Source organism: Epinephelus fuscoguttatus, linkage group LG10 (assembly GCF_011397635.1).
Source record: "Epinephelus fuscoguttatus linkage group LG10, E.fuscoguttatus.final_Chr_v1".
Taxonomy (NCBI): Eukaryota; Metazoa; Chordata; class Actinopteri; order Perciformes; family Serranidae; genus Epinephelus; species Epinephelus fuscoguttatus.
The window spans coordinates 31,210,998-31,229,113 of record NC_064761.1 but is presented as its reverse complement, the minus strand read 5'-3'; the positions used below and the strand labels follow the sequence as shown (position 1 = coordinate 31,229,113).

Genomic DNA, 18,116 nt, shown 5'->3' with positions numbered 1-18,116 from the left:
CAGATGAGACTGGAAAAGGAAAGTGCCATGTATAACAAATGTAAAATTAGTTAAAAGTTTGACAGGAGGAAGCCACATCTCACTACTCCACCCTCTACTGTGTGTGTAGATATGGCTAACCAAGTGTGATTTTTCTGGTTTAACAGCACACCTCTTTGTAAAGTGTCTTGGCACTTTCATTTACAAGAAACACCCGCAATGGTGAGATGATGCAGCTTCGCAGCACCTTCACCTGTTGCTACTCATGCGGTTACTCTGTATCATCCACATACACACACACAGCCCAATTTGATCTCTAGTTGTCTACTCTGCACCAGTAAAACCATTGCATAGTGACAAATAAACAACACCTCCAATTTTTCCCCTTTGTCCCTTTGTTTTAGTGTAAAGAAGTACATTCTGAAGATGCTCATCCATCGACAGAACAGATGATGACTAGCCTGAGATATCCAAAGAAAGATAAGTGCAATTGCAATGTTATGTTTCTTCATGTTTAGTCAGTCTACTACTCCCTGTCATTACATATGCATATTTACATCTCCACACCTGTGTAGTAATGCTGACATCACCACATCAAACTAAAGTGGATGCTATTGATGAGGCAGGTTAAGTTATCCCCTATTTTACAAACCATTTAGGAAGTGTCTGAGCAACAGGGTTACACCAGTACCGTTTTAAGATAGAAGTATGATGCAAATTATTATGCAATGCAATATATATTGGTGGTGCAGGATGGGGGAGCCCCTCAGCGAGTTTGAATGTTCTCCTAATGTCCGTGTGGGTTTTCTCCGGGTACTCTGGCTTCCTCCCACAGTCCAAAGACATGCAGGTTAATTGGTGACTCTAAATTGTCCGTAGGTGTGAATGTGAGTGTGAATGGTTGTTTGTATATGTGTCAGCCCTGTGATAGTCTGGCGACCTGTCCAGGGTGTACCCCACCTCTCACCCAATGTCAGCTGGGATAGGCTCCAGCCCCCCCGTGACCCCCAACAGGTTAAGTGGTTATGGAAATTGAATTAATAAACAATAAGTGTTGATGTTTTTTTCCTGCCTGTTCTCACTCCCGACCCCTCAAATACCTCTGCTTTGTTTTGCTGTTGTTTTATTTCTGACGCCAAAGGCAACTACTGTAGTCCATCCATTCACCCATTTTCATCCCCTTTTCCAGGGCCTGGTCACGGGGGCAGCAGGCAGAGCAAAGCACCCCAGACGTCCCTCTCCCCAGCAACACTTTCCAGCTCCTCCTGGGGGACCCCAAGGCGTTCCCAGGCCAGATGACATATGAAATCCCTCCAGCGTGTTCGTGGTCTGCCCTGGGGCCTCCTACCAAAACTAACTACTCCCACTGAGCAAGCAACGTCCAAGTCTCGTTGATATCATGTCCACAGACGTGATATCAACTAGACTTGGACGTCCACAGACGTTGCTTGCTCAGTGCGCTATAGCACAAAGAGGTGGTATAAAGGTGGATCTGTCACATGACATGACATTAGTTAATAACAACTTTACTTATTTTAAACCACACCATTATGTTGTTTTCTAAACCTAACCACTGGCTTTTGTTGGATACACTTAACCAAGGACTTTGTTGCCTTAACCAAAGGAATTTAACCTAATAAATAAGTGCTTTACCTATGTTGTAAGTTTATTTTGAAAAAGACTGAAGCAGAAACTGTGAAAACAGAAATATATTTTGAAAAGACACAATACATGCAGCAACATAGCAGCTGTATTTGACAAGTTGGGATGAGAAAGGGTTGTTTTTTCAGACAGCTTTATTCTAATCAGGATGGAAGTATCTCAAGCAGCATTTTACATGAAGTCAACTACTCAGTTTCACTTGCTCCTGAAATCTGGCACCTCTTAGCCCTCATAAGTGCATCAATATTAAGTGTGCAAAGTGATCTAGTGGGCTGGATTGGACCCTATGGTGGGCAAGTTCTGCCCATATGTTTGACAGCCCCAATCAAGCACTGTCACCCATTAAAGTTTTATAGTTTTGATCATATATTTACCGGCTCACTTCAGTTCAGCATCTTTTGCATCATATAATCACCATTTTCTCTTTATTTTTTTCTGCTCCAACAGCCCTGTGTACTCATGAGGATCATCAGTGTCATTCTATATCATCTCTCCTTTCTATCTGCTCCATCTGTCAACATGACACCAGTCCTGTACCACCGCAGCTGCAGGCTCATACTCACACAGCAGGGAGTCACATTAAAGCGAAGTCACCTGGTTGTTCTCAGTTGTTTCCCCAAACTCTTTACCAGCAAAATACAACCAGCAAAAAAGAATCCACAATAGATTTTTTTCAGTTTTATTTTCAGCTCATACAAATAATCAAATGACACAAAAATAGTAGTAATCTCAGGAAAAAGACAGTGTAAAACATCATGTTTTAGTTAGAAAGCAGGATAAAAAACGGGCAATGCAGAATTTCCATCTGATCACACTCACAGCCTCACACACACACACACGAACACTTGTTCAGGTCTTAGAGATAAACTGGCCTTGTGATTTTTAAACTTTTCAGGAACAGAACATAAGAGACATAAATCATTGCATAGGAAATTACTATGATTATTTGTTATAACAATGAAAATCAAACATACTTACGACACTTCCCTTTAATACATCATTAAGAAAGAAAACACTTAATAAAAACTCACAGTATAAAATGAATTCCTTCTAACAACTCGGATGTTTTATCACCTTTTCCCTTTTCTGGAGTGTTAATTTTCCCATGGAACAATGTTCATACGAGTAATGCCCTTTCTGTCTGTTATCCTCCCTGTGATGGAGTCATCTTAAAGTCTGGGTTTCTGGGATTTAGAGTACTCAAACTCCTAAAATGAGGTTCAGCTTAAACAGTACAAGATAATAAGGTAACACTGCTGATTTGTGATGGTCCCCAGTTCCCTAAACGTAGCAAAACAAAAGTGCCACATTCCCCTGGGTACCGTGAGCTAGTTATTTTATGAATTCTATGAAATGATTAACACTGACATTAAAATATTTGTGAACATATTAGATTTTTCCCATTAACGGGAAGGACTGAGTGGTGAAACAGATGACCAATTTAACGATAAGGTTTGATTTAACGTGTAAATGTCTTCATCAGAAGTGGTTTGCTGAGTTATTGAGGGATTTCTACAGTCGAGGTTTGCCCAGTACTTTGTTCAGGAGGAAAAATACTGTCATATTTCGCCTTGATGGAGAGAGCAACAGCAGGAGGACGTGTCTTCACAGGGAGTCGAGGGAGCCCGAGACTCAAGCCCGACACCTCACTCATCAGCTGCTTGTTCACTCCAACATCAAAGCCTGTCAAGAACAATAAGGCAGTTTCAGAGGTGGAAAAAGACTCTTACAGTCGAAGAGCATTAATTTATCTTGTATAAGACATTATGACACAAGCACCACTCACCAACTTTTATGGCATAACTGATCAGCTCTTGCACCTTGAACTGCTCATGGAAAATTAGACAATGATGTTAGTAACCAAAAATGATGTCAAAGAGAAGTTGGGAGCAACTGCAGGGAAATGGACAGTACCTGTATCGACCTGGCTTCAACAAGGTCGCCTTTCTCAAACGCTGATATCAGCTTGTTGACATGACATCCCATGTAGTTATATGTGCTGCAGGCAGTGCAATTAAAAGCAATTTACATAACTGTTAAACTGTTAAACTGAAAGGAGATGTAGCATTTCACAGGTTCACACACTGACCTGCCAACTGCTCCGTGGGCTCCCAGAACCAGAGCTGCGAGCAGTTGCTATGGAACAAATGAAGAAATTTTGTTTTAGGCCGGCTCTGTGGTGGAGGCTCTTGTATGTAAGCACAGAACAGATGGACCAAAAATGATGGTGAGGGAGAAACAGCTGACCTCGTCCACGCCGTAGAGGAAGGACCAGTCAGGCTGACTGTTGCTGACACACTGGCCAAAGTCCATCAGGTCTGTCCCACTGAACTTCACACCTCTGAAGGAGGGAATGAACTCCTTAATACCTTCCAACAAATCTCTTACTGGCACTGAAGAAAAAAAAAGACCATTTCAGATTCAATATGCTCTCAGTTAAGTGGCCGCAAAATCAATCAGCAATGGCACTAACCATTAACACCAGTGAGAGCTGGAAGATGATAGTAATAGAAGGGCAGAGTTGGGGCAACTGAAGCCACTTCCATAAGGTACGACCTCAAGACGTCTGAAGCAGGATGAGAGAGAGAGAGAAAGAAATGTGGACAATTTACATCATGGAAATAAGTCATTTTGTTTTGGTTGTACTTTCCAACTGAGCTTCATCAGTACAGTATTGACACATGAATGAAAAGTGAGAATGGACGTTTGATGATTACGCATTTGAAAATGGGGAAATAAATGCTTTTACCACTAAAAGAATTGTATACCTGCAGAGCTGGGCTTGAAGAAGGAGGGGGAAATGACTGCTATTGCATCAGCCTCGATCTGTGCTGCATGGCGAGCCTGGAGGAAAGATGAACATCCAGAGGGAGAACAATGAAAACTAAGGCACTTACTACTGTAGTGGATGCATTAAACATTGTAGTTTATACAGTGTACTGTTACTGTAGTGTTGTGATCTATGATTTAGTTCCTATTGCTGAAAAATATTCATCTACAAACACATTTATCAGCTTTGAACATGTACATAAACAACTTTGTTGTTTTTTTCTCATTCAAGTTGACAACTAGTTTAAAAGGCGCTGTATATGATGGTCAAAATGGCTCAAAACATGTTTTGTGAGGTCACAGTGACCTTGACTTTTGACTAATAAATAATAAATCAGTATTCTTGAGTCCAAGTACAAGTTTGTACCAAATTTAAGGAAACTTCCTCAAGGCCTTCATGAGATATCGAGTTCACAAGAATGAGAGGGCAAGGTCGAAGTGACCATGACCTTAGATCCATGACCACTAAAATCTACTCAGTTCATCGTTGAGTCCTACTGGACATTTGTGCTAAACTTAAAGACATGTTGAGCACTTTGAATTGTCCTGTTGCTGAAATGTGCTTTACAAATAACTAACAACTAAGCTAAGCCTGTCCACGTCACTGCAGGCAACACAAAAGCAGCAACTCACCAGTTCTTGGGATTCTTTAAGACTCATGCAGCCGACATGCACAATCACATGATCGATTCTGTGGAGACATGCACACACATGCACATAATTTCAAAAACTGTCCACGTTCTTTCTGCTGCATTAGCTCAAAACTGTTTGGCTGTGTGATGACTTACTTCCCCTTGGCTTTCTGACACCACTCTGCAGCCAGGATCTTCCTCTCCTCAACACTAAGAGACACGCCCTCTCCAGTGGTGCCATTCACTGTAAGAAACCCAAGTCATGTCTTATCTACATGCTGTTTCCAACATCACAAAATGCAGTATGTCATACAATATCCACAAAGAACAAAGGAAATAGAACACAGCACAAGACGTCTAATAGCATTGCATTACACATAAAACGATGAAATGATGAAACGACACCTTAGTGTACAATATGTGTCAGGACAAAACAATTTCATGGGTAATGAGCCGTAATGCAGACAAGGACAGCCAGATGAGAAAATACATCAAAACATGATGAGGCACAAAGATCAGCACAAACATTCTTTTCCGGTGTGAGGTCACACAAGGAGCTCAGAGAGACACTTCTATGGAAATATAGCGATAAAGGGACATGTTCACCCCTAAATAGAAATAAACAAGCATATTAGTGCTATATCAATCTCGATTGTTTTGGTGTGAGTTTGTGTTGGAGATATCAGCTGTAGAGAGCCTTCTCACCAATATAATGAAACTAGATGACACTCGGCTCAAACGCCAAAAAAGCAAATACATAAATGAAATTAAATAAAAAATTTAAAAACTCAACAGCAATGTCTCTTTCCAGAAGTCATGACCTGGTTACTCAAGATAATCCACAGATCTTGTTGTGAGCATTTTTATGGAGGAACTATTTTCTCTCTACCAAACTACACCCACCAACTGCATCACCACGCAGAAGGAAGTGTGCATCTACTCATGTACGAGAGGCTCGTGCTCATGACAGCGTGAGATGTAAACATTAATAGTGTCCTACTCGGCTGAGCTGTAACGTCAGCTAATTCAGTAATGCTAAGTGAGCTAGCAGTAGATGCACACTTGTTCTGCACAGTGATACAGCTGGTGGGTGTAGTTTAGTTGAAAGAAAAGAACAATATTTTTTTGTTTTTGGTGCTGGGCATAATGCTGCCATTAGAAAGGGGAACATGGATTATGCCATTGCTAGACACTACAGGGAGAAAAAACATGGGTCAGTGCTTACCCAATCCACAGGGGGGTAATTTGATCAACTAACTTTTAAGAAGGGGAGCATTTTGGATCCATGAATTGAATATACTTGAGCCACATGGACTTGATGAAACAGAGGATTTGAGTCCTTTTCTGTGATGTAAATATTAAGGTATATCTCTCTCCACAGGTAATTTAGATTCATAGGGATCCACAAGGGCCCCTTATGAATTTTGTTTATTTTTTTGATCTGTGTCATGTGTGTAAATGTATTCTGCTTTTTGGATGAATTGTAAATCATCTTTTGAAAAATATTTGTGAAGAATGTGAAAGAAAAAATAATGAAAACTATCTGTGATAATAAGTCATGTGACCCATGTGTATTTAGCACACCTGTGAGTGCTCATGTGATTCTGTCGAGCAAACCTAAAGAAGCCACGGGTGAAACGCGTTGTTGGCTTTCAATAAAAATCACAGAAATTCAGTTCAGTGTGCGGTGGTTTATGATTTTAACCAATTTGTCACTCAACAGAAAGCTGACAATTAATTGTTTCAGTTCACTTCACTGGGTACAGACTCTGCTAATGTATTTATAATAATTGTTTTTCAAATTATATTCTTTTTAAAACAATGGTAGAAATGAAGGTAGACCTCTATTTTTCTGTTGGAACAATTGCACAATTTTTTTTTAAAAAATGAGTATGTTCCTTTGAGATAACGACACTGAAGTTGATGTCGAAATCATTATGTGAATCACACATTATTAAGAAATAGGTTTAACGGACAGCTCCAGGGAGTTGGGTCTCGTAACATTACATTTAATATGGATTATGTGGCTAAAAATAATTAAAATTATTATTAAAAAAATAATTGGTAGTTGTGTTATAGTTTCAGGTGGTAGAATTGCATTTTAATAGAGAGACAAGTGCAGCAAAAATGTAAAATAAAAATTGGATGTTCCTTTGAAATAACAACACTGAAGTTGATGTCGAAATCATTATGTGAATCACACATTATTAAGAAATAGGTTTAACGGACAGCTCCAGGGAGTTGGGTGTCTTAACATTACATTTAATATGGATTATGTGGATAAAAATAATTAAAATTATTATTAAAAAAAATAATTGGTAGTTGTGTTATAGTTTCAGGTGGTAGAATTGCATTTTAATGGAGAGACAAGTGCAGCAAAAATGTAAAATAAAAATTGCATGTTCCTTTGAAATAACGACACTGAAGTTGATGTCAAAATCATTATGTGATTCACACACTATGAAGCAACAGGTTTGACAGACAGCTCCTCTGAGTTGAGTGTTGATGCGTTACATTTAGTGTGGATTGTATATCTACAAGTTAATGAATTATTATTAATAAAATAATTGGTAGTTTTGTTACAGTTACAGGTGGAAGAATTGCATTTTAATATAGAGACAAGTGCAGTAAAAATGTTATCTATCATGGTCTTGGGAAAAAAAGTGACACTGATGCCTTCAGTCTGCAGAAGAGTTCTCATCTTTCTTTTTCAAAGTTTTGTGAAATTACTGGACAGAAAAGTTTATTTTAATGCAGTTTTACTGTAAGAGTATAAGCACTCCAAGACTAACAACTAACTGACTGAGGTTTCATATTCAGGTATGTTATCAATGCTGCCTGACGACATTTTAAGTTAGTTTGACCCAACCCTGCACCTTTTTTTGCCCAGAAGCAGATGGTTAACAGTAGAAACACATTAACATGTCAACAAACCAACAAGGTGGAGAAGCACAATCAGGGATGGATTCAGATGGGAACGCAGACAATGACAAATATCAAAAGAAGAATCCACTTGTAAACTTACCAAATATACCTTTAACGCCTTGCTTCTCTTTCAAGTAGTCAACATAAGGTCCAATCTGTGTGAGGTTGACTTCACTGTTTTGGGAAAACATGAAAAATATAGACCTACACATTTTGCAAAAAGAATACCAACCATAGTGCTCAGTCCAGGGGAGTGTGCCACAGTTTTCAAATATGTCCACACTGATTTCTCTCTCAACTTTCTGTACTTTCTCACACACCAAATACATCACTCAGAGCTGCTTACCCTTGTGTGGTCAGTGGAGTAAACACGGCTGCAACTAGTCCTGTTAGCTTTTCATCAGCAGAGGCCGCCATGACTGATAAGACTATCTGAGATGCAAAATAATACGAGTTAAGTGAGGAAAAATGCATAAAATAAAGTAAAATGATACAAAATTAAATTAAATTAAATCAATACAAATTAAATCAAATAAAATTTAATTAAATGAATTAAACAAAAAAAAATACAGTTTGTCCAGTGGTATCCTTTCACGTGACACACTATCTTGCTCTTAAAAGCCACATTTTTTAAAAAAAATACTGCATCGTGCACCTAATTGATACACAGTATGCAACAATTAAGACATTTATTAGGCTTACAGTCATTTATATATGAAGAGAAAATTTAAAAAACACCGTCTAAAACTATTAAAATAATGACAAATATCAGCTCCATCCCACCTGTAAGAGCGCTTCTCCTTCTGTGCGTCGAGAGCATCAATTAGGCTGGGTATGGGGAGAAATCTGTTGCCGGTTATAACTTGTGTTTCAGGCACGGCTGGTAGTTGTTGATTATCTGTCATGTGAGGCCATCTGAGCGTCATGTGACACCGCAAAGCTTCATGGGAAATGTAGTTAATGGATGAGAAACAGTAAAATATGGCAGATAAACGCGGACTTCCATTAATTATGAGTTATAACAGATACACAGCTCACTTTTGACTAAAGATATGGCGTTTTTAATCGCTTTGAGGTGTATCTGGACGTTTGAATGTAGTTATTTCAGTTAAAAAACAAACGTTGCCTTCACGTGTTGTTAGGAAATCTTAAAATATACGCTTGCAAACTGTAGTTGTAAACTAGAGAGAATGAATTATCCTGTAACTCAATATAAAACCTTTACGATTTTACCTAAATAACTGAAATTTGCCCCTTTTAGCTCGTATAATCTATATGAAACAAGGCCATAATGGAAAAGGCGTTGCATTTAAGAATTACGGAAAGACCTGTAAATAATTGACATAGCTTAAGGGCTGTTTTATTGTTTGAATATCAATATATATCTTAAGTTATTCTGAATAAAGATTAAATTTCGTTTACACCCTAAAATGGAGACATTTGAGTGTGGGCGAGGAGCGCTGAGTTTTTTTCCCCCCAGAATTTTTAGCACTCAAAGGCAACACAAGACTTTAATTCCGAAATTTGGACTGCCAGGTAACAACTCTAATGACTTGTGTAACCCATTCAAAAGCCAGTGAACGACTAGTTATCCTTGGGTTTAGTTTATATGTGCTTAACAGTGAGACTGCAGCAATATGTAGAGTTACGTGCACAAATCCCAGCGAGGAAGAGGTGATTTGTTCCCCAGATTGCGAGTAAATGTTGCCTGACAAGCTAAACCGAGGGCATAATACGTTTAAGATAAGCAAGCGGATGTTGTTGATGGTATCATCGCCGCAACGTCCGTTTTTTTCAGACATGCTAGCTCGGAGAAACAGCGGCGTACAGCGAAATTATCCACTATATAACTCGAAGTACAGTAAAGATAGCTCGGTCGGGTCCGCTCCTCAACAACGGACACGGGTTTTGTCGAGTTGTCTTGTATTCCCGGTCTGTTTTTTGTCGCGAGCTCTGCTAGCTAGCTAGCAGGTTAGCACAGCTATCTTGTCCCGCCGTTAGAGGGCGTCAAAGAGAACAGATGGCCCAAGGCCAAGGGGGGCCATGAAAAGGGTATCACCCATAAATGGGATAAAATACAACAGATTACTTGCTGAGTTATATTATGGACAATACAAGGTATATGTATTGACATGATAAATAAATGTACTTTTTAAAAAATAAATAAATAAATAAATAAAACACAGTTCAACATGCCATCTGATAATCTCACCCCCCACAGGTATGTGAAATAGTGCGGTCTGACATTAGGGGTCAGATTTTTTGAGAGCAATTTAAAAAAAAACAACAACGAATAAATAAAAAACAAAATGAAATAAAAGAGGCTAGGGGGAGATTTAAATATATTAAAATAACAATTGTAAAAATAAAAATACCAAATTTATCAAAAAGGAGCAAGTGACATCGAGATCCAACACAAGAGTAATCATTCAAAACAACAAAAAATTAGAAAAATTAACACTTAACTTTCTTGCTGTCCTGCTAGAGATCTTTTTTTTTTCAGTTACAAGAAAGCAAGTTAAAGTAATTTACAAACCAGTAAAAGAGGGGCTTGGTGTTTCTCCACTTGCAACAATCAATATGGTATTTACCCATAAGTAAAATTATATTTATTAAAATCTCAGAAGTGCTGCTATGTAAGCATGTGAGGTGGGGTGCTACCCTGTAAGTTGAGCTTGCCTCACAAAAATGAGGGGCTCCTAAAGGAAAAGTCAGGGTACTGAGAGAACAGAGAGCATCAGATGTGACATGCAGACTAATTTTTAGTAAGAAAACCTGCTGTTTCGGACTCAGTTTTTTACTATATTCAAAACTAGTTCCATAGTTGTCTCCAAATCTGAACGTCACTGCTGTTCCAAATGAACCTCTAATTATGAGGTTCGGTCGTGTAGTTTTAACCAGTGTGGTTGCATTAAATACTTTGGCTTCTGAATTCACCACAATAGGCAGTGAGGGACAGTTTGAAAATAGATTGTGAGAAGTTATGTCATCCAATAAGACAAACATAACCAGTGTTACAGGGTTCAGCTCTCACCTCCAAATTATTTAGTGTCTTTTTGTGTCAGAGTGTTCAAGCTGTTTTTATTACAACTTTGTTTTTTAATAGAGCTTTAAAAACAAGTGCAGTGAGTAATCTGTGTGTGTTTTGCAGCATCCCGCCCTTCAGGCTGCATGTCATGTTGTGACCTGCAGTAGCCCTCTGTGAGAACTGTGTGTGTGTGTGTGTGTGTGTGTGGAGGGCAACAGTGAGCCCATGAGGTCAAGTAACAGGCCATTATAGTGATGCTCATTTTTGACACTGCTATCCCTTAGATGTAGCCAGAAGGCAGTTAAAATGAGCACCATCAGACACTGTCACAGGGAGCACTGCTCAGACAGGCATGTGAAGCAAAGCATTCATGCCCATGAAACTTGTTTCTACCCGGAGGCTGTCTGGAGTGGGCAGAGTGGTACTTCTAAAGCAAGAACTAGACAGGAGATCTGCACACTGTATTCAGAGTTTGAGTTTGATTTTTTTGATCCAGCACTATGTGTGATATGTGTGCTCCTCCATCCTGCTCTGCAACACATAAAAACACATTACAGCACACTTTGGTATCACTTTAGTACTAAGTCGATCTCCTGCGTGTAAATATTTTAGTGTTTTCCATGAGAGTCACCTGGTTGTCCTCAGTTGACTTCGCTTTAATGTGACTCCCTGCTGTGTGAGTATATGCCTGCAGCTGCGGTGGTACAGGACTGGTGCCATGTTGACAGATGGAGCAGTTAGAAAGGAGAGATGATATAGAATAACACTGATGATCCTCATGAGTACACGGTGCTGTTGGAGCAGAAAATATAAACATTAAAACAACATTAAAGAGAAAGTGGTGATTAGATGATGCAAAAGATGCTAAACTGAGGAGTAACTGATACATATATGGTCAAAACTATAAGACTTTTAACAACAGGTGACAGTGTTTAGATCAGGACTGGCCCACCAGAGGGTCCAGTTTAGCCCACTGGATCACTTTACACACCCAACATTGATGAACTTGTGAGGGCTAAGAGGTGCCAGACTAGTTGTTACCTACTAATGTCATGTCACGTGACACATCCACCTTCCCTTGTACTATAGTAGTTGCCTTTGGGGTCAGAAATATCATACTGCTGTGAAGAGGGTCTCTGTGCTTCGGTGTCTCATTGAGTCACAATAAAGCGAAGTCAACTGAGGACAACCAGGTGACTGCTGCAAAACACACTCAGATTACTCACTGCATTGGTTTTTAAAGCTCTATTAAATAACAAACTTGTAATAAAAAAATAGCTGGAGCAAGCTGAGGATGAGTCAACAGAATAATTTGGAGGTGAGAGCTGCGTAATCCTGTAACACTGATGACATAGCCAATCTATTTTCAAACTGTCCCTTGCTCCGTTTTGTGATGAATAGAGAAGCCAAAGTATTTAATGCAACCACACTGGTTAAAACTACATGACCGAACCCCATAATTAGAGGTTCATTTGGAACAGCAGTGACGTTCAGGTTTGGAGACGACTTGGAATACTAGTTTTAAATATAGTATAAAACTGGGGACTAATTTTGGATTAAAAAAAAAAACACACTTTATTCCAGGTTTAGAGTCAAGAGCTATTTGTTAGAATCCATCTACTGATGAGGTGTAATAGTTAAAATTTAATGTCAGGGTTTTTTGAAGTTTCCCTAAAGTCTTCACCAAGAAAAGAGAATCCACAGTATATTTTTATTTTCAATTTTATTATCAGCTCATGCAAATGATCAAACATCTTCAAAAAAGTGTAGTAACTTCAGGCCAAAAACAGCAGCAAACCATCATGTCTTAGGGAAATGTTTGGAAATACAGACTTAGAAAGCAGGTTAAAAACAGGAAATGCAGAATTTCCATCTGATTAGGCACCATGAGACACACTCACTGTCTCACACACACTTGTGCAGGTCTTAGAGATAATCTGGCTTTGTCATTTTGAAACTTGCCAGGAACAGAACATAGTAGATTTAAATGTGAACCTAAAAATGGATCATTGCACAATAGTAAGAAATTTATGGTATAAAATTTACCTGAAACAAGTGCTGAATCTCATTTGTGAGTGTTTTATGCTCCCTTTTGACAACTCAGATGTTACCTTTTCCATTTTCTGGAGTGAAAGTGTTCATACCAGTAATGCCTCCTCTGTCTGTTATCCTCCCTCTGATAGAGTCATCTTAAAGTCTGGGTTTTTCCATAACTGTGATTTTTACGGAAGAAAAACAATCAAAAAATGTTGCAATGTTAAATGTCTTCATCAGAATTGGTGTGCTGAGTTATTGAGAGAGTTCGACAGTCCAGTTTCACTAGTACTTTGTTCAGGAAAAAATGCTGTAATATTTCTCTGCAATGGACAGAGCATCAGCAGGAAGACATGTCTTCACAGGGAGTCGAGGGGGCCCGAGACTCAAGCCCGACACCTCACTCATCAGCTGCTTGTTCACTCCAACATCAAAGCCTGTCAAGAACAATAAGGCAGTTTGAGAGGTGGAGAAAGACTCTTACAGTTGAAGAGCATTAATTTATCTTGTATAAAACATTATGACACAAGCACTACTCACCAATTTTTATGGCATAACTGATCAGCTCTTGCACCTTGAACTGCTCATGGAAAATTAGACAATGATGTTAGTAACCAAAAATGATGTCAAAGAGAAGTTGGGAGCAACTGCAGGGAAATGGACAGTACCTGTATCGACCTGGCTTCAACAAGGTCGCCTTTCTCAAACGCTGATATGAGCTTGTTGACATGACATCCCATGTAGTTATATGTGCTACGGGCAGAGAAATTAAAAGCAATTCACATATAACTGTTAAACTGTTAAACTGAAAGGAGATGTAGCATTTCACAGGTTCACACACTGACCTGCCAACTGCTCCGTGGGCTCCCAGGACCAGAGCTGCGAGCAGTTGCTATGGAACAAATGAAGAAATTTTGTTTTAGGCCGGCTCTGTGGTGGAGGACAGAGTCACAAAATGTCATCTTGTAATGTAAGCACAGAACAGATGGACCAAAGATGATGGTGAGGGAGAAACAGCTGACCTCGTCCACGCCGTAGAGGAAGGACCAGTCAGGCTGACTGTTGCTGACACACTGGCCAAAGTCCATCAGGTCTGTCCCACTGAACTTCACACCTCTGAAGGAGGGAATGAGCTCCTTAATACCTTCCAACAAATCTCTTACTGGCACTGAAGAAAAAAAAAGACCATTTCAGATTCAATATGCCATCAGTAAAGATGGTCTGACATTCAATATGCTTTTACCATGGCTAGAGATGCAAAGTCTTATTTCTAAATGGTGTGTGACAGCAAAATCAATCAGCAATGGCACTAACCATTAACACCAGTGAGAGCTGGAAAATGATAGTAATAGAAGGGCAGAGTTGGGGCAACTGAAGCCACTTCTTTAAGGTACGACCTCAAGACGTCTGAAGCAGGATGAGAGAGAGAGAGAAAGAAATGTGGACAATTTACATCATGGAAATAAGTCATTTTGTTTTGGTTGTACTTTCCAACTGAGCTTCATCAGTACAGTATTGACACATGAATGAAAAGTGAGAATGGACGTTTGATGATTACGCATTTGAAAATGGGGAAATAAATGCTTTTACCACTAAAAGAATTGTATACCTGCAGAGCTAGGCTTGAAGAAGGAGGGGGAAATGACTGCTATTGCATCAGCCCCGATCTGTGCTGCATGGCGAGCCTGGAGGAAAGATGAACATCCAGAGAAAGAACAATGAAAACTAAGGCACTTACTACTGTAGTGGATGCATTCAACGTTAGCTCTGTCAGTACTGTTGCGGTTGTTGGTTAGCACTACTTGCACTGTTCGCACCATTTGTTGCTAGCCATCGGCTCAGCCACCTCCATGTTGAGAGCCATATGTCATATCTATCCATTAAATATGAAGCTACAGCCAGCAGTCTGTTAGCTTAGCTTAGCATAATAAGTGGAAACAGGGGATAACAGCTAGCCTGGCTCTGCTGAATGGTACTATCCAACTATTACGTTAATACTGACGTAGCATGCAATCACACACTGACATCCGAATTACGACATTCGAGATCCTCAGTGTGACATCATTCAACAGTCATACAGAGAAAAATACACTCTAGAGGCACAGATACCATATTTCTGTAACAACACAGTATAATGTGAGCTATAATTACCGCTTTGTGGCTGTATGCCTCCGCGAAACAGTCAAGTTGTAGTTACAGTTTACATCCATGTCTGTGAAAACATGGATGCATCACACACCTCAATTCAGTATCTGACCAAATATTTCCCCTTCTGTTCCTGAGATATGATGTTGAGTGATGGCCAGAACAGTATGTTTGCAGTACATTATGGTGTCACAGTAAAGCTGACCTTTAACTTTTTGGATATTTTTTTTTTTCCTATTAGACATTTGTGATTGAAGTCTTGAGTTATGGCCAAAAACATGTTTTGTGAGGTCACAGTGACGTTGACCTTTGACCAATACATTATAATCAGTTCATTTTTAAGTTCAAGAGGAAGTTTGTACCAAATTTAAGGAAACTCCTTCAAGGCCTTCTTGAGATACTGTGTTCACAAGAATGAGACAGATGAGGTCGCAGTGACTATGACCTGACATCCATGACAACCAAAATCGAATCAGTTCATTGTTGAATCCAAGCGGACATTTGTGCCAAATTTAAAGAAATTCCCTTTAAGGCATTCTTGAGATATCACGTTCAAAAGAATGACACAGATGTGGTCATAGTGACCTTGACCTTTGAGCCATGACCACCAAAATCTAACCAGTTCATCGTTGAGTACAAGTGGACATTTGTGTCAGATTTAAAGAAATTCCCTCAAGGCCTTCTTGAGATATCACTTTCACAAGAATGGGACGGACAACCCGAAAACATAATGTCTCCAGCAATGGCGATCGCTGGAATGGAGGGATAAAAAAATGGAATGAAGCTGAAAGATGTATTTGTGTTTTGGGGATGTATAACTTAAAGCAACAACAATATAATAAACTTTATATGGCCCTGTTATAAAACAAAGTTTACAAAGTGCTTTACAGGGTAAAAACTACAAACAGCATAATTATTAAGTGTTAATTATAAAAACAATAAGAAAAAAAATACTGTCTCCACTTGCAAATTCTAAATGAAGTTAGATGTTGAAAATGGAAAATGTTGGGAATCACCAACGAGGCAGACTGACTTAGATTTCTCTCCACCGTAAAAACATATTAAAACACCTTATCATCAGTACCTGCAAGAATGAACTCTACTTCCACAAAAACCCAAAGATAGAATTGTCAAAGTGGAAACAAAAACATTTAAAGTGGAAATTAGCATCTTCTTCTGATAGCATTGCAATTAAACTCATATTAACCAAGTATGTCTTGTTACCTACTGTAACTCGTGTTGTTTTTTTACGAGACACACCTTAGAGTCTTGTCATGTGTCCTGAGCTTTATTTAATGTTCACATCACTGCAACTGACATAAAAACAGCAACTCACCAGATCTTGGGAATCTTTGAGACTCATGCAGCCGGCATGCACAATCACATGATCGATTCTGTGGAGACATGCAGACAATTTCAAAAACTGGCAACTTTTTTTCTGCTGCATTAGCTCAAAACTGTTTGGCTGTGTGATGACTTACTTCCCCTTGGCTTTCTGACACCACTCTGCAGCCAGGATCTTCCTCTCCTCAATGCTGAGAGACGCGCCCTCTCCGGTGGTGCCATTCACTGTAAGACAGACAAGTCATGTCTTATCTACATGCTGTTTCCAGCAACACTAAATACAGTTCGTCATACAATATCCACAAAGGACAAAGGAAATAAAACAAAGCAAAAGACGTCTAATTGCATGGTATTTACACACAAAGGGATTAACTACATAGACAAGCCAAGGATTGACGTTTTCATTAAAAAGGAAGAAACCTCAAGTAGGGCCCGTTCATAGAGGGATCCACCACCAGGATGCCTTAGTGTGCAATATGTGCCAGGATAAAAATAAATTCATGGGTAATGAGCCGTAATGCAGACAGTGACAAATATCAAAGGAAGAATCCACTTGTAAACTTACCAAAAATACCTTTCACACCTTGCTTCTCTTTCAAGTAGTCAACATAAGGTCCAATCTGTGTGAGGTTGATCTCACTGTTTTGGGAAAATGTGAAAAATACAGACCTATACATTGTGCAGAACGAATACCAACCATGCTGTAGTGCTCCTCCATTTTAACTTTCTGTACTTTCTCACACACCAAATACATCACTCAGAGCTGGGTGGATTCATAGAAAAAACAAGCACACAAGGGAAAGTGGTTTATAAAAGCTGCTTACCCTTCTGGGGTCAGTGGAGTAAACGTGGCTGCAACTACTCCTGTCAGCTTTTTATCAGCAGAGAAGGCCATGACATTACTATCTGAGATGCAAACAGAGGTGTCAGAGGAGACATGTTAGTTAGGTTGGTGGGTAGAAAGAGAGAAACAAATCATACGGGTTAAAAGAAAACATAATGCATACAATGAAATAAAGTAAAAGGAATAAGATACGAAAGAAAGAAAGAAAGAAAGAAGAGCTGTTTGCCCAGTGGTAACTTTTACAAATACTCAGTGTGCAATACGACATGTATTAGACATACAGCCATTTGTTTATGAAGAGGACACTAAAATATACTGTTGAAAACAATTAAATTAATGTTAAATGTCAGCTCCAGCCAACCTGTAAGGGGGGCTCTTCTTCTGTTCGATGAGAGCATCAATTAAGGTATACTTTTGGAGAAATCTTCCGGTATAACTTGTGTTTCAAGTACGTCAGAGTTGTTGATACTCTGTCAAAGCTTCATGGGAAATGTAGTCAATGAACGAGAAACACTAAAATATGGCGAAAGAAACACGGACTTCCATTAATTATGAGTTAAAATAGACACACAGCTCACTTTGAAACACGGATATGCTGTTTTTAATCGCTTTGAGGCGTAATTTGAGGTTTAAATGTAGTTATTTCGGTTAGAAACCGTTAACGCTGCCTTCACGTGTTGTTAGGAAATCTTAC

At 39.2% G+C, this 18,116-nt stretch overlaps 2 protein-coding genes across 5 annotated transcripts in view; one reads left to right on the top strand and one right to left on the bottom strand.

Moving 5' to 3' along the window:
* The window catches only part of zgc:92140 (uncharacterized protein LOC447854 homolog), a 670,238-nt gene that overhangs the window by 595,770 nt on the left and 56,352 nt on the right, over positions 1-18,116 (top strand). The window lies entirely within an intron of this gene.
* On the bottom strand, positions 2,313-18,073 carry npl (N-acetylneuraminate pyruvate lyase (dihydrodipicolinate synthase)). 4 transcript variants are annotated; one of them, XM_049587247.1, is made up of 12 exons: positions 17,784-18,058; positions 17,403-17,484; positions 17,144-17,217; positions 16,716-16,803; positions 16,571-16,628; positions 14,699-14,774; positions 14,404-14,496; positions 14,112-14,257; positions 13,935-13,981; positions 13,758-13,842; positions 3,428-3,467; positions 2,313-3,324 (listed from the first exon to the last, which is right to left on the bottom strand). In XM_049587247.1, exons 1-12 carry the CDS (start codon positions 17,818-17,820, stop codon positions 3,140-3,142), a joined length of 1,011 nt encoding a protein of 336 aa, XP_049443204.1. In that variant the 5' UTR covers positions 17,821-18,058; the 3' UTR covers positions 2,313-3,139. The 4 variants fall into 4 exon arrangements, with proteins under 4 accessions (XP_049443204.1, XP_049443203.1, XP_049443207.1 ...); XM_049587246.1 differs by lacking the exon at positions 13,758-13,842 and adding an exon at positions 3,556-3,640 and having other exon boundaries at positions 17,784-18,048; XM_049587250.1 differs by lacking the exons at positions 13,758-13,842; positions 13,935-13,981; positions 14,112-14,257; ... (5 more) ...; positions 17,403-17,484; positions 17,784-18,058 and adding exons at positions 3,556-3,640; positions 3,731-3,777; positions 3,889-4,034; ... (5 more) ...; positions 8,374-8,459; positions 8,811-8,963.

Coding starts and splice junctions, on each gene's coding strand:
- npl (XM_049587247.1), bottom strand. CDS start 17,820: ATGCTCTCATCGAACAGAAGAAGAGCCCCCCTTACAG. Junction 17,485..17,783: donor AAGAAGAGCCCCCCTTACAG/GTTGGCTGGAGC, acceptor TTTGCATCTCAG/ATAGTAATGTCATGGCCTTC. Junction 13,982..14,111: donor TCCTCTACGGCGTGGACGAG/GTCAGCTGTTTC, acceptor TTTGTTCCATAG/CAACTGCTCGCAGCTCTGGT.